This window comes from Nelumbo lutea, chromosome 3 (assembly GCF_056320005.1).
Source record: "Nelumbo lutea isolate HS-2025 chromosome 3, American lotus-T2T, whole genome shotgun sequence".
Taxonomy (NCBI): Eukaryota; Viridiplantae; Streptophyta; class Magnoliopsida; order Proteales; family Nelumbonaceae; genus Nelumbo; species Nelumbo lutea.
In genome coordinates this window covers 97,329,593-97,356,271 of record NC_142686.1, presented here as the reverse complement: position 1 = coordinate 97,356,271, position 26,679 = coordinate 97,329,593, and the positions used below count along the sequence as shown (strand labels likewise).

Sequence of the window (26,679 nt, the reverse complement as noted above, 5' to 3'; positions counted from 1 at the left end):
GTGGAAGATGAACAAAGCACACAACCAAAAACATGAAGTATAGAGAAGTCAAGTGAACAATGGAATAAGCTCTAAAAGGGAGAAGCATTGCACAAAACAAAAGAAGGAAGGTTGATAAGGTACACAACAGTGCTAGCCACCTCCACCCAAAAGGAAGGAGCATGTGAATCATGAAGCAAGGTGCATACAATTCTTAAAATCTATATATTCTTGCGCTCTAACACTATGTTCTATTGTAGAGTGCCAAGACAAGATCTCTGTGATTGAATTCCAATGTCTCTCAAGAGTTTCAAAGTCTCCATCGAAGTATTCACCCCCCCCCCCCCAAGTCTGAATGGAAAACCCCAATACTAGCATCAAACTGATTTCCAATCTTAGCCAAGAAGGACATAGTCTTATCCATTTTAACTAAGTTTATTAAAAGGAGCAGCTACCTATAGGTTTTCAATTGCATAGATTTACTAAAGAGTTAAGAACAAATGGAATCAAGGTTCTTAGATATCAAGCACAATTAAGGTTCAAAGTATCAATATGATATTTCACGTATCAGGGATACCATATCATATCTTTAGGTGCCAAATACACCTATTTCGGAACCCTTTTTTATTAAATGATATATATACATAGTCTTAAAACTGAATTGATAAAAAAAATTAAAAAAGGCATGTGGTTCAGAGTGTCAATACACCTCTACCGATACACAAAGGTGTATCGATACTTTGAATCATGAAAATAATTAGTAAGAGAATGTATTGTAGAAGAATAAAGAGCAGACCACAAAGAATGTTTTTCAAGCCACTAATTACTTAGCATGGACTACTACATTGAACTTCAATTCCTGCAACTTGTATAAAACTTACCCACCTTATCACTAGGAAAAAGAAATGTTGATGGCTTCAAGTTATAATAATCTTTTAAGCAACTCAATGGCTTGAATCCCAGAAGACGAAGATGTCCCGTAGAAACTCTTTTTACTTCTAATAGCTCCTCCACAGAAAATTTAATGTTCTTACTGAAATAAAGTGAGAAAAAAAATAGACAAATGAGTTGAAGAAACATGCCTACACTCAATAAAAACATATTTAGCACTATAAAGAGCATTGTATTTAAAAAATAGAAGAAAAATAGAAACAAAATATACTTCTTATATGGATGAAAACGTTTAGTGTGTCCTTGGAGCAAAGCACCAGTGTCCGCACAGATAAAAGAGTTTTGAATCTGCAAAATATCAACAAATATAACAAAAAACATGTACTTAAACATCCAAAACCAACATTAAATAGGATTAGTAGTCAACCAAATTGTTAGAAATCAAGAGAAGATGGAAAAGTTATTGTGTAAGTTACTAAATGAAGGACAAATAGTAGGTACTAGTGGGGGTGGGGGTGATTTGTAACTTCAATATTACTAAAGTTAATAATCACCTTTGTAAAATAGGGGCTTTTGAAGCAAAGAAGGCATTGATTGAGATAAAGAAAGGAAAGGTGCAAGGACCTGATTGTATCCTAATAGAAGTTGGAAATATATGGGAGAAGTAAGCTTGTTATGACTAATTAAACTATTTAATAAGAAAATTATAACAAATAAAAATGCCAAAAGAATGGAAAAAGAGCAATATGTTTCCTATATTTAAAAACAAAGACAGTATATAGAGTTTTAATAACTATAATGGGATTAAACTTAGAAACCATAATATTAAACTTTGGGAGAGATTAGTTCAGTAGATATTACAACATAAAATAAATATATCAAAAACCCAATTTGGTTTTTTGCCAGGGAGCTCAACCACACCATTCTATTTAGACAATTAATAAAAAAGTTTAAAAAGAAGAGAAATCTTCATATAGTATTCATTGATTTAAAGAAAAAAATAATATGACAAAGCTCCTACAAAAATACTATGGCCGATTTTAGAAGAAAACGAGGAATGCGAAATAGGTATATAGACTTTAAAGGCATATAAGACAATGTAACAAACAATGCTAAACACCTTTGGGAAAGGCATTCGTGTTTCTAGTTACAGTGACTTCAGCAAGGCGCAGCACTTGGCCCTTATTTATTTGCTCTCATCATCATCTTTCATGCCTTATCACAACTATATGGGGTCGGCTACATTAATCCTATTTCACCAATTCATTCTATTTAAATCCATATCCACTGTTAAATTATTAGTGCTTAAATCATTTCTTACTATTACCCATGTCCTTTTTGGTCTACCCCTATCCCTTTTAACCCCTTCAACTTGTAACAAGTCGCTGCTTCTAACTAGTGTTGATTTATTTGCTCTAGTCATGGAGAAATTGGCAAGAAGCATATTCATAAATAGGCACCATGGTGAATACTATTCGCCAATGATATAGTATTAATTGATGAATCCAAAGAAGGATTAACACAAAATTAGAGATCGACTCAGGCTGCTGAGTCGTAGTTTGGCCGGTCGTTTCATAAATTCCAACCCAGATGTGGAGAAGATTGAAGGGTGGGCCGCTACTGAGTGGAAACCTGAGAAACCTTTTCACATAAGGAAGCTAAAAGCTGGTTTCATCTTGTTCATCTTCAAATGTGAGGAGGCAAGCAACATCCTGATGAGTGAACAGAATAAGTTTCGAGAACCTGATCTCAGAATCAGATGGAATCCTTTAGTCGGAGCAATCAGGAATATGGGTCCTCTGAATATGGTGTGGATTATTGTTTATGGGATACCCTTGCATGCGTGGAGCTTCCAAACTTTTAAGATAATGGGAGGCGCATGTGGAAGATTCAGATTCGTTGATCCTAGAACAATATCATGTAGAAACCTTTCTGCTGCTCGTACCTTAATTAAAGTTGAAGAGATCCACCTTGTTCCTACTTCCCTATCCCTCCATTTCACCAGTGAATCTTTTTTTACTTGAACTGATCGTAGAAGGATCTTACCCAACAAGATGGACCAAAAATATGGAATTGTGGAGAGAAGAGACCCAGAAGATCAGATTGGGTTTTGGCAATAATGGAGGGGAAGACGAATAGTCAGACCAAAGGGGATGGTCGTGAGGTTGAAGGTGGGTATTTTAGGAAGCAAAAATATTTATGGTTTGGTTAGGGTCTTTACCTTGGGCCGCATCATGGACAGAGAAAGTAGAGTTCCAAAGAGAAATAAAAGTGGCAGGGCCCATTCAAACTTAAGTGGTGAGGTGAATCCATTGGGACACGTGGAAGTAGAAAGAAAGGAGAGAAATGGGGAGATGAAAGGAAAGAAAAAAGTTGGAATTTCAAAAGACGAAGAGACAGCAAGAGCAGGAAAAGATGGTGAAGGTTCGATTGTGGACCAAGTTACGAAGACAAAGTTCATCAATAATGTTGGAGAGTTCTCTACAAAGCATCGTTTCAAATTAAGGGTTTCGAACAAGAGAAAGTTCAAGCGGTCTCGAAGTTTTAGGTGCACATTTCAGTTTCAAAACTCTAGTAAGAGGCTTTGGAGTCTGAGAGCCGAGATTTCTCGTGAAGTGTTTCAGAAGAGTGATCAATGTGGACGATTCGTTGAACCTCTTAATCTAAGAGAACACTGCGATGAAAGGAAAAAAGGAGAAGACAAGTCCTAATCAGCAAGCAGGTAATTTTATCTCTTTTGGTAACTTCGTTGTCGAGCTCTCTTCCTTTTTGTCACCGACATGGAATCAGGAGGAGGAGGTTCAAGTGGTTATTTGTTCAGAAGGTTCAGAAGGCTAGAAGGAAGGGAGGTTGTTTCTGGGGAAGTAGCTAAGGAGTTAGTGAGGTGGGAAGGGAATGACAAGGAAGGATGTTAGGTAGGGCTGGCTGTGGCGGGGACAACACTAAGAGTGCAACTACTGAACACAGCGATGGTTACAACAGAGGCTTTGGACAAGAACAACAAAACTGACTCATCTCTGGACTGTGAGGATTATCAGAAGTTTGAGATTTCAGCTGGTAGGATTGGAGTACATCTAGGGCAGAGAAGAGTTGTGAACAAAGAAGGTGTCGTAGGACCTATAGAAGGAGCGAAAAAAGTTGGAAAGACAAGCAAGTGTCGCCTTGTCCGTGTGTCTAAGGTTTTCTCGAGGCTAAAAGACGGTTTGATTGGGGCAGGTCCTTCCAATAAACATAAGTGTATTGAAGGAAGTGATTAAAAGGCTTAGATGCAAAGAAAAAGGGTGATGAAAGGAGGGGGGAAGAGATTCAAATTGTCGTAGGGGAGATAAAGTCGACCCTGACAAAAGAAGGACCGAAGGTTAGACCAGGGTCAAGGAATAAGAAAGAAGAGGGAGGTCAAGCTGGTGCATACTTTATCTCAACAAGCTGACAAGGAGGGGGAGAAAGTGGAGACTAAGACCTTGGTGGACAGGGAGGTTAGAATTGGAAAGAGTTTAGGGATATTATTTTGGGGAGGCAAAGAGTTCGCTAGAAGAGCTTTTGAAAAATTTGAAATGAGAAAAAGGGAAGAGAAACTGAAGATGTTGCAAGAGAAAGAAGAAAAAGTTCAGGATGAGGAAGACAACAGGCAGGACGAGTCGTTTGATCCTGAAGACTAGCCAATGTATCAAGGTGGGGTGGGGGGGGGGGGAATTATCTTGTGCCATTGTAAGGTTGTTGGTAGTGCGTCCCCTGTTAGTGCAGTAATCTGCTTTTTATTTTATCAATAAATTTTTCTTTTATTCTTCAAAAAAAAAAGATTTAAGGACAAATACACTGGAAACAAGAGGCTTCAAAATAAGTAGGATTAGAACAAAATGTACGCAATGAAAGAATAATAAAAAATAAGATTGTAAATCAAGGTACACTTATTAGAGACCAAGAGGTATCTCATTGTGACTGCACCTATTAACTTGGGTGTACCTAGGGAATAGATATTTTTAAATGAAAACCATGAATTCTAATGTAATTCCCTAGGTTCCAGAGCAACCACCAACCATCTTTCATTAATAATTATCTATAATCTTCATAAAATGACTAAACTTCACATGAAAACATCGAAACTCAACAAATCCACAAGAAGAAAAGAAGAAATAAAAGAAAGTTCAGAAAATACTTTCTTCTTTAAGGATTTTGCAATTGCATCAAGATTACTTTCTCTTCAGCAAGCCAATAAAAGTGTTTAAGAGTATTTGTTCACCCTCCAAAACCTAAGGAATTAGCTGGTTCTTGAGTGTCTATCAGCCTTTATCTATCGATTTGAAGGTTCAGCAACAATATCAGGAGCACCTAGACATTGCTCGATTCTTATCTGATTTAAGAACTAATATGAGCCACTTCATGGTCAAATTTTAGGGAATAGTGATCTCCACTCACTTTCTGAGGTGTTTTCTCATGTTAGGAGGTGGTAAAGGACAACGTGGTAGAAGTGGGAATGCAAGAGATGCAAGTTGTGGATCAAGGAGTAGACGTGGTATTCCTCAGGTAGTAGGTTTGGGACATGGTCATAGAGAAGTAAGAAGTTCTCGTTGGTAGAAGTGGTAGTGGACGTGGATCCCCACATGTGTATGCTTACTATAGGCTCAAAGGACATAAAATGAACTTTTGCTACAACTTGAATGAATCACCATCTACATGGGCTAATCATGAACCAGTTGGTGAGAACCCATCCAGTAGTCATGTCACCCCTACAAATGATCTTGGTGTGGAAGGTAAAAGAAAAGGTGTCTATTACTCAATAGTATAAGAAACTTCGTCAATTTTCCTCTAAGTAAAACAAACACCCTTGCCAAAATAAGTATAGCTTGTGTTCCTTCTCATTCCAAATCCAATTCTTCAGTTACAGATTCTATATCTTCAGATCATAAGACTAGAGATCTCTACATATCTTTGCTTATGTATCTTTCCTTCCACTTCATAGACTATTACCCTAGCCAATCATACAACATCTTTGATAAGTATTGGGAATGTATCTCTTATATCTAGGTGTATTTTCTCATAGTTTTATTCCTAAGTTCCCATTTAGCCATATGCCTGCAAGTGAATTGATTAAAAGTCTTAATTGCTCTAGCTCATTCTGTCCTTCCTTTTGTGTTTTTCAGGATCTTAAAACAGGGAGGATGATTGTTGAACGGCATGCAACAAGAGGAATTGTACTATCTTGATGGTGTTGGTTCGTAGAAGGCTTTACAGTCCACATATAAAATTGTGAGCATTTAGTTCGTAGAAGGTGTTGGTTCGTTAAAGCAGTTAGTCCCGTTGTTAACAATGTTGGATTGTGAGTCATTAATTAAGCAAACATCAGAGTGTCCTTTATTCCAACAGTGGATAATAGAGACAGTAGGTCTTTTGTTCTTGTTTATTCAGATGCCTAGAGTCAAAAACGTGTCACTTCTTATAATGGGTAGTATTTAAAACCTTTTTTTGATAAATGGTAGTATTTATAACCTTCACTAGTAATTATTCTAGGCAATATCAATTTATACAATGAAAGAATGTTCTGAGTTATTTTCCATAGTTCTGCCCTTTAATGCTGAAATTCAAAATTAATTTAAAGTCTTAAATAAAGTGTTTAGATTTGACAATGCTCAATATTACATTCATAAATAATTTCAACCTTATTTTCATAGTCATGGAAGAATCCATTAATTTTCTTGCTCATACACACCACAACAAATCGGTGTGGCCTAAAGGAAGAATCATCTCCTTAACACCACAAAGGCCTTATTGGTTCAATTTTTTCTCCCTAAACTTTTTTGAATGATGTAGTTCTTACCTCATGTTTTTTGACCATTTGTATGACATCCTCCACTCTTTGTCGGAAATCTCCTTTTTCCATTTTGTTTCTTTCATTTTCTCCTTTTAGGATTCCTCCTCGTGTTTAGTTTTTTTTTTCTGTGCACAAATTTGTTAATAAATCAGGTAAGATTGATGCAAGGCCTCTAAAATGCATTTATCTTGACTATTCTCAAACTCAAAAAGGTAATAAATGCTACAGTCCTACTTTACATAAATCTTCCATTTACCTACATATTACTTTCCTTGAGATAGTACCATTCTTTTCAGGGTCAGAGTCCCCTTCTGATGTTCCTTTATGCTGTTATTGTAGAGAAACTAAGGGTTAATCTTGTTTATTATCCTTGGGGAGTATTGGTGTACCATATGTCTTATGTACTTGATCATTTTTCTACATGCTCTTATAGTCTTTATTTGTAATGACAGAACTGCATTTTTCATCATCTATGCCTTATCCCAACTATATGGGGTCAGCTACAGAACTGTCTTTTTTACATTCATTAGTATATATATTTCATTCTCTGAGAGAGATCATCACTTAGACACACCTGTACAAACCCTAGCACCAGTTCGACTTGTTCATTGCATGCTATCAGAGCAGGTTTCTAAATTGAGAATGAGGAAAGATTTGAATCCCCACTGAATAGCTATCAGTCAAGGTGTACCAAAGGAGTTTTCAGAACCATTTTTTCCAAGATTTTGTAGATTGAAGCACTTTTTCTGTTCGTTCTTTCAGCACCCCTATTCTCTGAAACCGTGGTTCAGGTTTCACTTGTATGCTCTTTTCTTCTCCTTCATGAGGCTTAATACACCCAGGATCATAAAGTCTGAATCATCTATGCCTCCTCTTTCTATCAGTGTTTTCAAAGGTGTGGGAGACATATGCCAATAAGTGTACCTCAAGGTGAGGCACTTTCAAAAACACCCTGAGGGGCATGCCAGAGGTGCTGATACCCCTGAGGTGTATGCCTTAGGCCCATAGGCGCATGCCTCATGCGCCTTTTGCAAGAGGCATGCTAGAGGCATACGCATCATGCACTTCATGCACAGCTCATACAAAAAAGGTTTAAAGAAAGAAAAATAAAAGGAAAGAAAGGAGAGGAAGGGAAGGGAAAGAAAGAGAAAAAAAATGACAAAAGAAAGAAACGGAAAGGAAAGGTGTACACTTCATTCGACAAGACCCCCTCTATCAGCTAGTGTTATGCATCTTCATTTTTCTTAATTCATAGCATCTTTCATAAAAAAAAAAAAAAGGCATCCTCTTTCCTCTTCTTCCTCCTCCTCATCCCCCTCATCTTAAGGAGGCCTAAACCTCCTTGTGCTCAGGAGGTTTATGCCTCTTACATTCTGAACTACACCTCACCCATCAAGCAAAATGCCTCCCGTCATGCATCCGCAATTTAAAACATTGCTTTCTATTGGGACTCAATTGCCTTTTTCCCTAGTTTCTTCTACTCTTATAATTGGAAGCATCACTTTACTCTTGAGACCTGATAAGTGACTGAAGCGACACCTGAAAAGGGAGACATTTTGCCAAACAGATTTGATGGAAGCAACTATGCACCTACGATAAGGGCTATAGTTTGGACTTGAGCTTGGCCCAGCCAAGGTTCTGCCATTCTGGGCCTGAAACATAAGCCCGGGCCCAGGCCAAGCTGCGCCTGATTCCAGGTCTAGGCCTTTTATGTATAAAATACTACATATGCATAATATTTTATATTATATGACATATAATAGGCCCACAAAATTTATTTTATATATTATGTAGTATTACATATCGCATAAAATATATATTGTAAGTATCCGATTATAATGTTTATATATAAAATATACAATGTAATATAAAATAACATAATTACATATATAAATTATATATAAAATATATATAATTAATGCGGGTTGGGCCTGGCTTAGACTGTGCTTGAAGTATTAGGCCTGAACCAAAAATCTAGGCCCAAGCCCAGAATTTCCAGGCTGGGCTGAAAATGATCACCCATACTCCGTGTTCCAATGCTAAAGATCTGCAGCAATGGAAGATTGAGAATGATAAACTAGCATCCTGGATACTAAGCACTATGGATCAGACATTTCTATACCTATGACAGGATTGAGGACAGCAGAAGAGACATTTCAATATCTTGATAAAGTGTATCAACAATCAAACGTATCAAGGCAGTATCAAATTGAAACTGGCATTTTCTTATACAACCAGGAGGAGCAAAATATTGAAGAATACCATATGGGCATTGTCGATCTGTGGACAGAATATGAACTAGTGCATCTGGGTCATAACCAATCTGCTCATTAAGTTTATAGAGAAACACTTAGTTAACAGGAAGGTCATGCATTTTCTTATGCATCTTAGACATGAATTTTAAGTGATCAGGTCAAATATTCTCAATAGAGGTAGTGTTCCACATCCTGCCTAGGTGACTAGGTGACTTGGCGCCCCACTATCGCCCAGAATCACCTAGACGGCTTGACAACTGTGATGTAAACAGAGTAAATCTTAGCCCTAGTAACCCCACTTTCTAGCTAGTCAATTGGACAAGACGAGATCCATCCTGGCAATCAAGGAGAAAGATATGCATATCCAACATTCTAACACCCAAATTTCTCTTAATACATTTGCCTATACTTTGTGACCCCTTGTATAGGAAGCCCAACCAACAGTGTTACTAGAGTAACCTACCCAAACCAAACTAGCATATAATATGGTAGTAATATAATTTTGTTTCTTGGTTGAAAACAGTAATCGAGCATCTGATCTGACCATTAAATGTATATATTTGTGTTTTACTTTTTGTCTTTCTCTTTTTTTTTTTTTTTTGATAGGACAGGGGAAGAGATAGGCCAATAGTTTCACCTCCAAAGGGACATTGGTAATAGAATCAAGCCATGTTATAGCCCCTGCAAAAGCAAATAAATAAATTAATTGAGATAATAGATATGGATGAAATGATTTAGACAGAAAAACATGATTACATGGCCTTCTATGAGAAAAGCACACATACAAACAAAATAAGGAAAAGAAGAAAAAATGGAGATATATCTACCTGGAAGAGTTGGACGAATCAAAGCAAAGGTATTCAGTTCAATAGATATGCTATCAGCAATTGAAAATGTGATTCTTCTAACTTTTCGTTTCTTGAACATTCGCTTTCTCAACTGATCCTTCATATCATCCAATCTGAAATTAGAAATAACAAAATTAAAACATGGATGATATGAAGAGACACCCCTTTTACTTCTCTCTCTCGGAACGATAGCTGATTGAAACCCTAGAGAGCTTTGATCTTTCTAGGGTAATATGTGAAAATTTGAGAGAAAAAATGAATTGATTGTATTATCTTGGAAGGAGCATATACACAACTTTATATAGAATTACAGAGCTAATTTACAGGGTGATAAAATAGGAAACTAACTTTTCCTAAAAAACTAATTTCTATATCAATGGGATTCTCCAATTAATATCCCATGATTCTAGGATATCCCATGATTCTAGGAAATTAAGTTTCCTAAACTGATGGACCTAAAATTATGGAGAATCAATCAGAGAGTCAATCTTCTACTTTCCAACACTCCCCCTCAAGCTGGTGAATATGCATCTTTCATTCCCAACTTGGAGATAAGTCCTTGGAATGCCACACTGCAAAGCCCTTTTGTCAGCACATCTGCCAATTGACCATTCGTTGAGACATATGGAGTGCAAATTAATCCGCTATCCAGCTTTTCCTTTATGAAATGCCTATCTCAATGTGCTTTGTCCTGTCGTGTTGGACGGGATTGTGAGCAGTGTTAATAGCTGACTTGTTGTAACAGAATAATCTCATTGGACCTTCCCATCTGATCCTTAGGTCTTCCAAAATTATCTTGAGCCATAGTAATTCACATACTCCCTGAGCCATTGCCCTGAATTCTGCCTCCGCACTTGATCTAGCTACCACATTCTGCTTCTTACTCCTCCATGTCACAAGATTTCCTCCAAGGAACGTACAGTAACCTGTAGTGGACCGCCTATCCATGGGAGAGCCTGCATAATCTGCATCGGTGTATGCCACTAAGGTTAATCCAGTGTTTCTTTTAAACAAGATTCCTTTGCCAGGATTAGCCTTTAGGTAATGTAGTATCCTATAGACCGCCTGTAGGCGAACCTCTTTCGGGTTGTGCATAAACTGGCTAGCCACACTCACGGCATATGCTATGTCTGGCCTTGTGTGGGCAAGATATATAAGTTTTCCTACTAATCTTTGGTATATTTCCCTATTCACGGCTAGATCTTCATTTGCTTCTCCCAATTTGTGATTTGGCTCAATCGGTGTGGAGGATGGTTTGCATGCTAACTTTCCTGTCTCTCTTAAAAGATTTGTTACATATTTCTGTTGTGAGATAAAGATGCCTTCTCTGGAATGAGCTACTTCAATCCCTAGAAAATACTTCAATCTCCCAAGTTCTTTTATTTCGAATTCTCTGACTAGCCATTTTCTCAAGGCTTCCTTCTCCTTTTCATCATTTCCTGTCACAATTATGTCATCGACATATACTAGAAGAGTTGTGACTCCCCCTGCATCCGAATGCTTTATAAAGAGTGTATGATCTCCCTGACTTTGTTTGTATCCGATGGCAAGCATAACTTTAGTAAATCTTCCAAACCACGCCCTAGGTGATTGCTTGAGACCATATAGTGCTTTCTTCAACCTGCAAACTTTATTTCCTTTTAGATTTCCTTTGAAGCCCAGAGGAATATCCATGTATATCTCCTCCTCTAAATTACCGTGAAGAAAAGCATCCTTTACATCAAATTTCTCAAGTACCAGTCGAAGTTAGCTGCTAGTGACAACAAAATTCTTACCGTATTCATCTTAGCCACTGGAGCGAATGTCTCCTGATAGTCAACACCATAGGTTTGTGCATATCCTTTTGCCACGAGTCTTGCCTTGTATCTTTCTAGAGAGCCGTCTGACTTATACTTTACTGTGAAAACCCACTTGCAGCCCACAGGTTTCTTTCCTGGTGGTAGGTCAACAATTTCCCATGTTTGATTCTTATCTAGAGCCTGCATCTCTTTTCTCATAGCATCTTTCCATTTCTCATCAGATAATGCCTCAGATAAAGTATTAGGAATATGAATGGTGTTTAGAGTAACTAGGAAACTCCTATGTGATGGTGAGAATTTTTTAAAGGACACAAAATTTGCTAAGGGATACAAGGGATGTTTAGTGTGTTCTCTTGTGCCTTTCCTAAGGGCAATAGGAAGATCTTGGTTAGATGTTGATTCAGAAGAAATTTCTGGAACTGTATTTACCTCATTCTCAGGATTAGGAGTTGAATCTTGAACCTGCACAAGATTAGGATCTTGGTTTCTTCTTCTTGAATATACCTGCAATCTCATAGAGTCACAAAGTTCATCGTTCTCAATCATGAGTCTGGTATGAATGGGTGAAGAAGTTGGTTTGGTTTGAGGTGGTTCGATAGGTGCAGATACGGATTGAACTGGTATAGATGCTAAGTTTGGGTGTTGAGAAACTGTAGGTAGACCAAGCGGGAACAAATCTCTGTCCTTATCTTCAATGAATGACAAGGACTCCCCCTGAAGATAAGGTTGAGTGAAATATGGTGTTTTTTCTTCAAAAGTGACATCAATAGAGACAAAGAATTTTGTAGTAGGTGGGTAGTAACACTTATAACCCTTTTGGGTGGACGAATAACACACAAAAATACATTTGACGGCTCTTGGATCTAACTTCCCTCTATTATGGGTATGAACATGGACAAAAGTAATGCATCCAAAGATTCTTGGGGTGAGATTATTTGTTGTACATAGATCGGGATAAAATTGAGAAAGTGTTTCCATTGGGTTTTAAATCCCAACACCCTCGAAGGTAATCGATTTATAATGTATGCAGCTGTAAGCACAACTTCCCCCCAATAGGTTTTTGGAACATGCAGGTGGAAAAGTAAGGCTCGGGTTGCAACTAGTAGATGACCATTCTTCCTTTCTGCTACTCCGTTTTGTTGTGAAGTATTAATGCAGGAGGATTCATGGATAATCCCTTCTTTTTGAAAATATGGGGATAAAGTTTGGTTGAAATAATCCCATGCATTATCCGATCTAAATCTTTTGATTCTAACCCCAAACTGATTTTGGATCATGTTATGGAAATTTGGGAGTACACTACTTACATCTGATTTAGATTTAAGAAGAAAGATCCAAGAGACCCTAGTGCAATCATCAATAAAAGAGACGAACCATCGTGAGCCAGACACATTTGGAACTGTGGAGGGTCCCCATATATCACTATGGATCAAAAAGAATGGGACTAAACTTCTCTTGTTACTACTGATTGGAAAGGGCACACGCTTGTGTTTTGCAAATTCACACACATCACAATGAAAATATTCAACACTCAATCCTTTAAACAAGGAGGGAAACATAGTTTTCAGAATTCCAAAAGATGGATGTCCTAGTCTAAAGTGATGAAGCCAAATGGTGTCTTTGTTGGATGATGAAAGGAATGACAGAGATAACTTATCCTAGACAATATTTGATTTGCATGATTCTTCAAAATAGTAGAGTCCATTCTTCTCCTTAGCAAGCCCAATCCTCTTCCCTGAATCCTGGTCCTGAAATATACAGTAAGAAGGATAGAAAAGCACATTACAGTTCATGTCATGGGTGAGTTTTTGGATGGACATCAGGTTAGTGGACAATTTTGGAACATGAAGGACACTTTTTAGTGTAAGTGATGGATTAATATGGATATCCCCAAAGCCAGCTACGATAGTAAGGGAACCGTCTGCAATGGCTATTTTTCGATTGCTTGGGCAGGGGTATAAGTGCTAAAATGTAGTAAGGAGTGAGTCATGTGATCTGTGACTCCTGAGTCAATAACCCATAAATCCCTAATAGGTTCATCTGAGACATTTAGCCCGTGAGGAATAGAAAACTTACCTGAGATTGCAAGAGAGCCTGTACCACTAGGTTTCTCCAACGATCCCAGAAGCCCCCTTAACTTTTCGATCTCCTCCTTACTAAACTCAGTCTTGTCTAGTGGCTTTTCTTGGCCCGGCTGATTTGTGGTGAAGTTAGCTTGATTTCAACTCTTCTGTTGTCCTCCTCTGTAGCCCCATTCCCTATTCGATGGTTTACCATTCAGCTTCCAACACTTCTCTTTGGCGTGCCTTGGTTTATTGCAATAGGTACACCAAAGAGACTCCTTGTTGTCCCGTGCAGAGGACAAATCTGTCTTCATTCCTTCCAGTATTTTCGGTTTTTCCATCCTTGTAGTCATGGCTGAACCTTCTAGTACTTGGGGTTCAAGCATAACCCCCCTACAGCTTTCTTCAACACGAATCAGAGAAATAGTCTCATTTAGAGACGGTACCTCTTCTTTGCCGAGAATCTGGACCCTAACTTGATCAAATTCTGCGTTGAGTCCTGCAAGAAAGTCATAAACGCGATCTTTTTCGATAAAACTCTTTAGGATTGCTACATCCGTTGTACATTTAGTCTCAATGCACCGATAATGATCGAGTTCTTGCCACAGGTTCTGCAATAAATTTGCATACTCAGTAACTGTCTTGCTGCCTTGTTTAGTTGCTCCATTCTTGACTTTGATTTCATACACTTGTGCTGCATCACGTGCTTTTGAATATGTTTGTCGAACAGCATCCCAGATCTCTTTAGCCGTGGATAAAAACACACACGTGTCGCTGATTTCAGGGTTCATTGAATTCCATAACCATGACATGATCATGGAGTCAGTTTCGTCCCATGCATCAAATCTTGGATCTCCTTCCTTCGGTCCCGCCCCTAAGAGATAGCTAAGCTTTCCTTTTCCCTTTAAATATGTTCGAACAAACTGAGACCACTTCAAATAAATTTTCCCGCTCAACCTATATGCTGCCTGAATGTTTTGCAAGTCGTCAAATGCTTGATGTGAGGAAACTTCTTCCGATTGTGCAGTGGTATTTGATACAGTGGTTTCTGACATATTGGGCAGGCTTCAAGAAAGAGAGAAAAACAAACAATGAAGGTCTAAAAAACTTAGTAAGGGTTGGCGATGAAGGCCTAAAGAATTTTTCAGCCAATGTAAAAAAAAAAAAAAGGTAACTGTAATGCTCCACCAAACTGAAAAGTGGATCGAAACCACTCAAAATCAAAACCGATTCAAACCAAACCAACGGGATTCAGTAAATCTGCTCTGGGCAACACCAGATCTAAGATTTCAGACTGATCTGATGTCTCTACAAAGAGATCCAAGAAAAACAGGGAGAATCTGATGGTGCAACAGTCCAGAAGAAGCAAAAATGTAGAGTTCAGATCTGTAGCCGATCTCGAAGAAGAATCAAGGACACTCGAGAACCTCCCAAATACTGTTAGAGAGTTCTTGAACCAGCAGCAGAGATGACCAAAGAGATACTATGTGTGGATTAAGTCGTGACCAGCTCTGATACCTTGTGAAAATTTGAGAGAAAAAATGAATTGATTGTATTATCTTGGAAGGAGCATATACACAACTTTATATAGAATTACAGAGCTAATTTACAAGGTGATAAAATAGGAAACTAACTTTTCCTAAAAAACTAATTTCTATATCAGTGGGATTCTCCAATTAATATCCCATGATTCTAGGATATCCCATGATTCTAGGAAATTAAGTTTTCTAAACTGATGGACCTAAAATTATGGAGAATCAATCAGAGTCAATCTTCTACTTTCCAACATAATATGGTACCAGAGCTCAATAAGAACAAATTGTTGAAGGCTTTTTAAATGGTAGATTGAGACTATTTGGACTTGTTAGCATAGGGGTATTTCCATCTTTATACCTTGATTAATGTTGCTGATCTGTAATGTTGTGTTGGAACATGTGCTCTTAACTTAAGTAAGGGCACATAGGTCTTTTCAGTCATGTTTTAATAATAATATAAATACTTATTGGCCGACTGGAAGAAGTCAAGTTGACTCTTTCCGTTCGAACCAGAATTCACTCTCTCTCTCTCTCTCTCTCTCTCTCTCTCTCTCTCTCTCTTTATCACCTTTTCTTCTTCTACATAACTGAACTCAGTCAGGCCGAACTCTAAGGCAGACCTGAATTCTATCATGGTATCAGAGCCAGGTTAAATCTGCCTAGATTTCTGCTTGCCTAGGGTTTATTCTCTGTGCACCCTATCTAGGGTTTTCCCTTTTTTTCTATGTTCGATTGGAGATAAGGGAAAGGGCTGAAAAGGAGTGATCGCCCTCTTCCCTTGGAGGTCTCTATGCCTCCAGTCAGGTCGTATGTGGTCAGTTGTTGTGATTTCTGAGATCGCCCTCTCCTAGTAGAGGAAGAATAGAGGGCCGAATAGTGTGGGCAGCAGCTGTTGTGTGTGGACTGCTCTCCTGCTCGTATGGGTGTTACTTCAGCGATAAGGTAAGAGATTTCAGTGCATGATATTTGTTGTAGATTAAATAGGAGATGTGTTTCAGACCATATGCTAGGGTTTTGGCCACTAAGAGTTGGGGTTTATGCTGGTTTCTTTGTGCATTTTGAAGGAAGAGATATGATCATATAGTAGTGAGATTTCAGGTAGTTGTAGGAGTAGGGTTTGTGGTGTGAGCACACTTTTCAGCAACAACAAGTGCTGAAATCAGTGTGACAGGTGTGATCTAGGGTTTGTGGTGTAAAGAGCACACATTCCAGCAACAATTAGTGCTATAATCAATGATATAGGTGTGACCTAGTGGTGTGTAGTGTGCAGATCTTAGTGATAATAGAACTTAGCAAGTGTGCAGAATCGGTGATAACATAATGGGAGACAATACTGATTATAAACCTAGTGTGATGGTGCCTACAGACTACCTGAATGTTCAGATGACCTCCATGAAGTTAAATGGGGAGAATTATGTGCATTGGGATAAATCCGTTGAAGTCTTTCTGAAGGCAAAGAAGAAGGTCAAACACATCAGAGAGGAGAAACCCTCCTCTGACTCTCACGAGTATGAAGACTGGGAGCAAGAGGATGCTCAGATCATCACATGGTTGTGGAATAGTATGGAACCCAGGATTAGTGTGAACTTCATGTTCCTTGATACTGCCAAAGATGTGTGGGACCAGGCGAAGAAATTGTATTCGGGGCAGGACAATACAACCAGAGTTTATCAGCTTATCAAGAGTATTTTAACCTGCAACAGGGAAATCGGAGTCTTGAGGAGTACTATGCCAACATGAGGAACATACGTAATGAGTTGAATGTCCATCATCCTCTCACTTTTGATGTCAAGATTCAGCAACAGAGAGAGCAGCTTGATGTGACTAGATTTTTTGTGGGACTAAAGTCTGAATATGAACCAGTACGGGCTCAGATATTAGGGGGATCAGCTCTTCCGTCCCTAGAAGAGGTATTTGCTCGACTTCGGAGGATTTCTATCGAATCTACTGAGAACTCTAATATCTCAGATAGATCTGCCTTTGCTGCATTGAGAGGTTGTGGTGTTAGAGGTGGAGCTTGGGGAGCTCAGTCTAGCCGTGGTGGTGGTAGTGGTTCTGCATATGGCCGAAGTGGCAATGGTGGGTCTACTCATAATCGAGATGGTGGTCGTACTGGGAGCAAAGATTCATGGGGAGCCCGTGGTAGAGGACGTAGCTCAGGCCCGAGGAAGTGCACTCATTGTGGTATGAATGGGCATACCATCAACTATTGTTATGATCTACATGGTCCTCCCTCAACCTGGGCCAATCATGTCGCGACCGGTGACTCAAGTTCCAACTTAAGACAGGAGAATCATTCATTTGAACAGATGCCTCCTACATCCACAAATGGTCCCATGAAGGAGATGGTGAGTGTTCCCGTGATGAATATGAGAGGTTTATCCAATCACAGCAGAACACGGCGACTTTTGCTCACTCAGGTATTGCTTGTCTGGCATCTACACCCAATCCCTGGATCATTGACTCTAGAGCCTCCGATCACATGACTGCAACTCCAGGTGTGTTTTCCTCCTTATCTCATTGCTCAACATCACAATCTGTCACCCTTGCTAATGGTTCCACATCCTCAATTTGTGGTGTTGGTAATGTTGACATAGATCTTGTACCCCTCTCATCAGTTCTATATGTTCCTAAATTACCTTTTAACCTTATGTCTATTAGTAAGCTGCCCAAATCACTTAACTGCTCCATTACCTTTTATCCTTCTATGTGTGTCTTTCAGGATCTCAAGACGGGGATGAAAATTGGTGGAGGGCATGAAGCAGGTGGACTGTATTATCTTGACGGTGGTGGTGGTAGAACTTCAACAACTCTCCAGTCATCTCTTTGTCCTCTCCGTGGCACTGCCGATTTGGTCATCCGTCGCTAAAAGTTTTGAAGTCCTTGGTTCCGTCCTTGAGTCATCTTTCAGTTTTGGATTGTGAGTCATGTTAGTTTGGGAAACACCATCGTGTTCCCTTTAGTTCTAGGGTTGATAACCGTGTGTCGAGTCCTTTTTCTTTAATTCATTCAGATGTTTGGGGTCCTTATAAAGTGATTTCATATAATGGATACAAATATTTTGACATTTTTGTGGATGATTTTTCAAGGATGGCGTGGCTCTATTTAATGAAAGAAAAAAGTGAATTGTTTACCATTTTTCAAAAATTTTATGCTGAGATCCGTAACCAATTTGGTACCCACATCAAAGTTTTTTGTTCTGATAATGGCCGCGAATATTTATCCTCATCATTTCAGGAATACCTGGACCAACACGGCATTATACATCAGACCTCGTGTACCTACACCCCACAACAAAATGGGGTGGCTGAGAGAAAGAATCACCATCTCCTTGAAACAGCAAGATCCCTAATGCATCACATGCATGTTCCCAAAGCTTTTTGGAGTGATGCAGTGCTTACCTCTTGTATTCTGATTAATCGGATGCCCACGTTCATCCTTGATGGTCATTCCCCGTTTCAGGTCTTGTTTCCCACTTTGTCTCCATTCCCTCTTACGCCGAGAGTTTTTGGGTGTGTCTGCTTCGTCCATAATTTGGGTTCCGAGAACGACAAGTTCGATGCCCGTTCTCTCAAGTGCATCTTCCTTGGCTATTCTCGGACCCAGAAAGGGTATAGGTGTTACCATCCTGGTTCTCGACAGTCCTTTGTGTGCTGATGTCAGTTTCTTTGAGTCTACTCCGTTCTTTTTGGGGTCTGGTGATGCTTCTTCCTCCTCATCACCTCCTCCTCTTCCACTTCCCGTTGTCGATCATCCTCCCTTTGTTCCAGTCGTGACCAAATCCTTGCCTCCGGTGCCACCACTTGTTGAATGCCCACCTATCTGTCATGTGTATACACATCGCCCACGTGCACCAACTACTACTCCAGCTACATCTCCATCGACAGATCCGGCACCAGACACGCACTTAGCATCTGAGATTGATCCACCCATTGCTTTGCAGAAAGGTAAATGTACTTGCACCCTTCATTCCATTTCTAATTATGTTTCTCTTACTCACCTTTCCGCTTCCCATCTCCAGTTTGTTACCTTGTTATCATCAGTTATTGTTCCTAAAGATGTCCAGGAAGCCCTTGCCTCTCCAGGGTGGTGCTGTGCCATGGAAGAAGAACTCTCAGCCCTTCATCATAATCGTACTTGGGACCTCACTCCTCTTCCTCCTGGGAAGAAAGCTGTTGGTTGTAAATGGGTCTATATGGTTAAGTATCTGCCTGATGGTAGTGTTGAACGCCTGAAAGCGCGATTAGTTGCAAAAGGGTACTCCCAAACCCATGGTATTGACTACACAGAGACCTTCTCACCGGTTGCTAAGATAGGGTCAGTTCGTGTTGTGATCTCTCTTGCAACTATGTATGATTGGCCCCTATATCAGCTTGATATCAAAAATGCCTTTTTGCATGGTGATTTGCTCGAGAAGGTCTACAAGGAGCAAACTCCAGGGTTTGTTGCTCAGGGGGAGGATAGTAAGGTGTGCAAATTAAGTAAGGCTATATATGGGCTTAAACAGTCTCCTCGAGCATGATTTGGTAGGTTCAGTGAGGTGGTAAAGAAGTTTGGTATGAAACAGTGCAAAGTTGACCATTCTATATTTAGTCATGACTCTCCGGAAGGAAAAATATTGTTAGTGGTGTATGTAGATGATATTGTTATTACTGGGAATGATAACATTGGTATTGACAGGCTGAAGACTTATCTGCAGGATCACTTTCAGACAAAGGATCTGGGTAAACTGAAATACTTCTTGGGGATAGAGGTAGTAAGATCCAAGTATGGGATTAACCTGTGCCAGAGGAAGTATGTGCTTGATTTTCTAGAAGAAAAAGGCATGTTGGGTGCCAAACCAGCTAAAACACCCATGGACACAAATACCAAGCTAAGCAGTGATATGGGAGAAGTGTTTGAAGACCCTGGCAGATACCAACGACTTGTGGGCAAACTGAACTACCTAACCATTACCAGACCAGACATCTCATTTGTAGTTAGTGTGGTAAGCCAGATCATGCAAAAACCTCTGATTCCTCATTGGAATGCGGTTCTGAGAATTGTGAAGTATCTAAAATGGGCTACGGGTCATGGTCAGATATACAAGAGTGGGGGAAAACTTGAAATAGAAGGGTATTATGATGCTGATTGGGCCGGTTCTATGTCTGATAGGCGGTCTACTACAGGCTATTGCACGTTTCTGGGAGGTAACCTGGTGACATGGAAAAGAAGCAGACAGTTGTGGCAAGAAGCAGTGCAGAAGCAGAATATAGGGCTATGGCGCACACTGCTTATGAATTAGTGTGGCTAAAGAACCTTCTACAGGAAGTAGGGTACAACATTAACACTCCAATGAAGCTCTATTGTGATAATCAGGCTGCAGTTTATATCTCCTCTAATCCAATGTTTCATGAAAGAACCAAGCACATTGAGGTTGACTGTCACTTTGTGAGGGAGAAGGTGCTGAATGGAGAGCTAGACACTACACATGTTAATACAGGAAATAAGTGGGCTGACTTATTTACAAAAAGGCTTGAGTCGGGGAAGAGTGGACTATATATGTAACAAGCTGGGAGTATATGATATATACTCACGAGCTTGAGGGGGAGTGTTAGCATAGGGGTACTTCTGTCTTTATACCTTGATTAATGTTGCTGATCTGTAATGTTGTGTTGGAACATGTGCTCTTAACTTAAGTAAGGGCACATAGGTCTTTTCAATCATGTTTTAATAATAATATAAATACTTACTGGCCAACTGGGAGAAGTCAAGTTGACTCTCTCTCTCTCTCTCTCTCTCTCTCTCTCTCTCTCTCTCTCTCTCTCTATCACCTTTTCTTCTTCTACATAACTGAACTCAGTCAAGCCGAACTCTAAGGCAGACCTGAATTCTATCAGGACTGTTCAACGTCACGGTTTCAGTCAAGAACGAACTCACATTAGGTTCAGGCAAGGAGACATTAGAAAGGGATTAAACCTTGACTTTTTCAACTTGTTTTTGGCATAAGATTAGCATCCTTGAATTTTTTTATTATTTTATTTTTGGACTGCATCTAACCCATCAATTGAGCCATACAAGGTGTCCAAACTCTCTAACATTCAGGGATACAGTTTGAATGGTCCACCGTTGATCTTACCTGTTTTTCTTGGATAATTAACAGAAGAGAGTACAATAGGAAAGAGGCGGAACCCCTTTTTTTGTTCCAGAAGAAGAACAACAACAAAAAGCACACCTTCTGTGATCGGTTTGCCTTTCTTCTTCAAAGACATATAGCCATAGTTTTCAAGGCGCCAAGGTGAGGCTAGGCGACAAGGGGGTGCCTTGTCGCCTAGGCGATGGATTTTTTCAAGTAAAAATCACATATCCTAGGGTAGTCCCCTAGGTTCCACAACTAACTTTCTTTAATAACTATCCATAATTTTCATAAGAAAATTATAAACTTCATGTTTAATTCTAAAAAATCAACATATTTATGAGAAGAAAAAGAAGGGAAAGAAAATTCAAAAAATATAGGGGCTGAACCCCTATTTTTGTTATAGGAAAAGAAGAAAAGAAAAGGTGGAAGAAGAAGATGTCGAAGAAAAATGTGTTGATTAGACAAAATTTCAAGTTCTTCCCTTACTTATTGGTTCAGATTTTGAAGTCATTGAAAGTTCAATACAGCAGTTAGCAATGTTTGTGTTGATTAAACCCTAACAAATAAGAAAATAATAAAAAGAAATTAGTTTATAAACAAACAAAACGAATATTTTTCTTTAATAATGTCTATTTTATAATTATAATCTCAAAAAAAATAACAATATATAAGTATTTTATTACATGGTATGCAAAACTGCTTGGCGAATGGGTGAGGCGAGCCTCCAATGGCGCCTTATTGCCTAGGCGCCGCCTTGACAACTATACATACAACTTGGAACTTGACAAGGATATCTCTTGAACTCGTCTTTGAATATCATATCTATACCTTTCAAAATTCATCTTCGAATATTTTATCTATCATAAACCTTAAAAAGATAAGAAATTAATAAAAAATTTATTATAATTTGAAAGAAATAAAAATAATGATTCAATGCATCATGTCTATATTTATATTATAGACTTAGAATATAAAAAAATATTAAATATTAAAAAATTACAACATATTATAGATATATCATATGGCATTTAGGCGAGGGAGACCCAAAAAGTGCCTACACGCCTAGGTGGGCACCTAGGCATCGCGTTGACAACTATGCTCTCAACCCTCCCCAAGATTCATATTCATGTTACAACATTGCTCAAAAAATATTGACTATTACCACCCCTTGCTTGGCAAGTGAGTCTGCAAATGAATTTGCACTTCTCTTAATCCACTAAAACTTGACTTCCATTTCCTGGGTCAACTGCTTAAATTTCTTTTTCTCACTTAAGAATTTCCAAAACCCAATCTCTTCCCTTTGCACCCAGCCAATGACCAACATCAAATATTCAGCTGTTATGCTCTTTTTACCCCTTCCAAGACAGCCAAGATTTCAGCTCTTAATGAATCCCCACTACCAATAGGACCAGAATACAAAGCTAATTTTTCCTTCCTCATCCCTGAATACCCCTATGCCTAAAGGGCCCAGGTTTCCTTCACTGCTACCATCGAAATTCAGTTTATCATATCCCACACTCGGAGGGAACCAAACTGGACTGCTAACTACTTCAATAGAAGCTGAAAATGACACTTCTTTTCCAGTTCTTAATGATATCTCCTTCTGGAAGCCCCTGAAAGAGCTTTATTGTCTTGACCTAATGAATCACCCTACCATTTACTGTTTCAACGATGACATCTTTACTTCTTTCTTTTTCAGAGAAAATTCTTTGATTTCTTTCTTCCTAAACTGTCCAACAAATAGCTGCTCTTACACATCACAGGATTATACCTTTCCTCTTTGATCCTCTAACAGAAATGGAAGTGAACAAAGTTTGCACATTTGGTGGGGGTGGAGGGTGGGGTCCATCTGCAATCAAATAGAGAGAGAAACCAACTCCAGATCTCAAAAACAAAAGGGTATGAGATTAGTAAGTCACAACAGCTTTCACCACTATCCTTACATAGGATGCACCAATGCGGGGACAAACACCAATTAGGCCTTTTTATTTGAAGTAAAACACAAGTGTTACACGTTTCTAAGAAAGCTTCCCAACAAAAGGCACACATTCTTGGAGGAATTGGTTTACCCCAAACTTCCAAAACTGCAAAAGGTTGCCTAATGATAGAGGAAGGTTAAACTAACTCTCTAAAGAAGGAAGAACAAGAAAAGACACCCATGGGAGAAGGGATCCAGATGCTACTATCCCTTCTAGCGGGATCAAGAACCACCTCACCCAAGACTTTAAGCAAATCCAAAACACTACCCAGTTCAGAACCTCTGAGCGCCCTCCTAAACCCAAAATCGAATACAAAGCAAAGTTCAAGTTAGTATGTGCTAAAAAGGTGGAAACAGGTTCATTTTTAAACCTAGAGAGGGAATACAAAGAAGGGAATTGCTCTTTCAAATATACGTTTCCCACCCAAAATTTCACAAGATTTCCGGAACAAAGATCATACCTGATGAGAGGAACGAAGGACAAAAGAATGGCATGAATAGATTTCCAAGGAGAAGCTCTTGTGACCCTAGTTGATACTCCCACATCCCATCTTTAGTCACTTGCCCGTGAATACTTAAAATTACTTTATCCCACAACTTGTCCCTTTCCACTATCATTCTCCATAACCATTTACCCAATAAAGTCACATTCTTCTTTTGAAGGTTACCCAATCCTAACCCACCATCACTCTTGGTTTTTGTCACAACCTCCCACCTAACTCTATGGTCCCTCTTCTCTTCCCCTGGTTCCCTTAACAAATCCCTCATTAATTTCTCCAAATCCATACCCACTCCCTCAGGAATCTTAAAGACCGACAAGAAATAAAAAGGCAAATTAGCCAACGTTGATTTAACTAGTGTTATCCTGCCACCCAGGGAGGTAATTCTTTTTCCACGAGGCTAATCTCTTTGTGAATTTATCGACCACCGGGTTCCAAAAACTCCTTTCACTCGGATTGTCCCCTAGAAGTAGACCCAAATACAATGGCCATTGGACAATCACAAAACCCAATATTTGTGCCCTTTCTTCTACCTCTCTATCACTCAAGTTGATGCCAACAACACAACTCTTATCAAAGTTAACTTTGAGGTTTGTCATTTGTTCAAACACATTAACCACCAATTTCAAGTTACTAACCCACCTAATCACATCCCCTCCATAGAACAATATGGTATCATCAACAAACTATAGATGGGTAACTGGAACCCTATCCTTCCTACTCCCCATCCTCTTACCAAGCTCCTAGAGTCTACCCTTTTTATTAGCCTCCCCAAAACTTCAATAATCAAGGTAAATAGGAAGGGAGAAAGGGAGTCCCCTTGCCTAATAACTCTAGTTGCCGAAAAGTAGTCCACCACCCTATCATTTTAAGTTGGGCTCCTGCAGTTCAATCAACCATATAGAGTCTTTGATTCCACATTGGCTGATCTGAGCCAAACTACCCATCTAGACATCAAGAAGTCTTTTTTTTTTTTTTTTTGAAATACTCAGTTTTGTGCTAGAAGAAAAACAGTCCTTGAGAGTGTGGGACTGTTTAGGATAGATGTAGAAATCAAAAGGAATCAAAAACTGCAGAGAAGATTGCTTTTATTGAGTAGAAGATGAAGAGGGAGATGGCAGCAAAGAGGGTTAGAGTATGAGAGGTTCGAACTTCACTCTCCCTATAACACCCTAATACTATTTCATTAAGTTAGTTTTGAATAATTACAAGGGAGCCCTTTGTTGGGCAAGAAATTACAAGAACGAAACATAGAAGAGGATGGGCCCAGAATAAAGCCCATTACAGGAACATAAACAGTAAGAAAGAATAACAACCTATGGGCCATTCGGCCCATCTTCTCTACACTCCCCCTCAAGCTAAGCATACATGTCAATCATGCCAAGCTTGCCAGTGTCATGCTGAAGCTTTGCCTTGGGAATGCCCTTGGTGAGAAAATCTACTAACTGTCCTTCAGATGTGATGAAAGGAAGACACACTTCATCCGAAGAGACCCTTTCTCGAATAAAGTGTCTATCAACTTCAATATGCTTAGTTCTATCATGTTGCACTGGGTTGTGGGCAATGTTGATGGCGGCCTGATTATCATAGTACAACATCATTGGCTTGTCATGCTCAACCCCAAGTTCCTGCATCAATGATTTTAGCCATAACAGTTTAGAAACTCCATGTGCCATGGTCCTGTATTCTGCTTCTGCTGAAGATCGAGCAACAACCGATTGTTTCTTGCTTCTCCAAGAAACAACATTAGCATCCACCAAGCTGCAATGCCCAGAAGTAGATCTACTTTCATCAATGTTTCCAGCCCAGTCAACATCAATATAGGCTTCAAGTTTCATACGACCATGCTTGGAAAACAGAATACCCTTTCCTGGAGAGCCCTTCAAATAACACAGTATCCGCTCTGCTGCTGCCATATGAGTGTCTCAGGGAGCATGCATGAATTGGCTAATACAACTAACAGCATATGCAATATCTGGCCAAGTCATGCATAGGTACAAGAGTTTCCCAAGAAGTCTCTGGAAGACCCCTTTGTCTTCTAACAATGTTCCATCTGAAGCTTAAAGTTTATGGCACATATCAATAGGAGTAGCAACTGGTCTAGCACCCATCTTCCCAATTTCAGAGAGCAAGTCAAGAACATACTTCCTTTGGGAGATAAGAATCCCATCCTTGGATCTAGCAACTTCTATGCCAAGGAAGTATCTCAATTCCCCCATGTCTTTAATCTCAAACTCTATGTGGAGGAAAGATTTGAGAGCATGAATTCCTGAAACATCATTACCAGTCAAAACAATATCATCTACATACACAATGAGGTATACTGCCAGAGGTCCACTCCTCTTCACAAAAAGAGTATGATCAGACTGTGTTTGGACATAGCCAAAGTTAACAAGTGTTGTTCTAAATCTCTCAAACCATGCTCTAGGGGACTGTTTGAGGTCATAAAGGGATTTCTTCTGTCTGCATACCTTTCCTTGCATATCTCTTCCATACATCCCTGTAGGAAGAGACATATAAACCTCCTCATGTAATTCACCATTCAGAAATGCATTCTTTACATCCAATTGATAAAGGGGCCAGTCAAAGTGAGCATCTGGAGATAGAAGAACCCTCATAGATGTCATCTTAGCAACAGGTGCAAAGGTCTCCAGATAATCAATCCCATATGTCAGTGTATAGCCTTTTGCAACTAACCTGGCCTTGTACCTCTCAATGGTCCCATCAGCCCGATATTTAATAGTAAAGACCTACTTGCAACCAACAGGATCCTTCCCTTCAGGCAAATCAACCACTTCCCAAGTGTCATTCTTGTGTAGGCATCAATTTCAGATCTCATTGCATCCCTTCATTCTGGAATATTAAGAGCTTCTGACACAGACCTGGGAATAGGGTTAGAGGCAA

General features: G+C 39.3%; 1 protein-coding gene across 4 annotated transcripts in view; it reads right to left on the bottom strand.

Annotated features, from left to right (window-relative positions):
• KU70 (ATP-dependent DNA helicase 2 subunit Ku70-like protein) overlaps positions 1-26,679 on the bottom strand; it is a 129,028-nt gene that overhangs the window by 62,227 nt on the left and 40,122 nt on the right. For 2 of the 4 annotated variants that reach the window (XM_088976432.1, XM_088976434.1), the window contains exons 10-14: positions 9,762-9,895; positions 9,572-9,615; positions 1,425-1,505; positions 1,142-1,218; positions 865-1,012 (exon numbers count right to left, since the gene is read on the bottom strand). In XM_088976432.1, the coding sequence (XP_088832558.1) occupies positions 865-1,012; positions 1,142-1,218; positions 1,425-1,505; positions 9,572-9,615; positions 9,762-9,895 (484 nt within the window). The remainder of the gene's footprint in view (positions 1-864; positions 1,013-1,141; positions 1,219-1,424; positions 1,506-9,571; positions 9,616-9,761; positions 9,896-26,679) is intronic. The other 2 variants (XM_088976433.1, XM_088976435.1) reach the window with 1 other exon arrangement.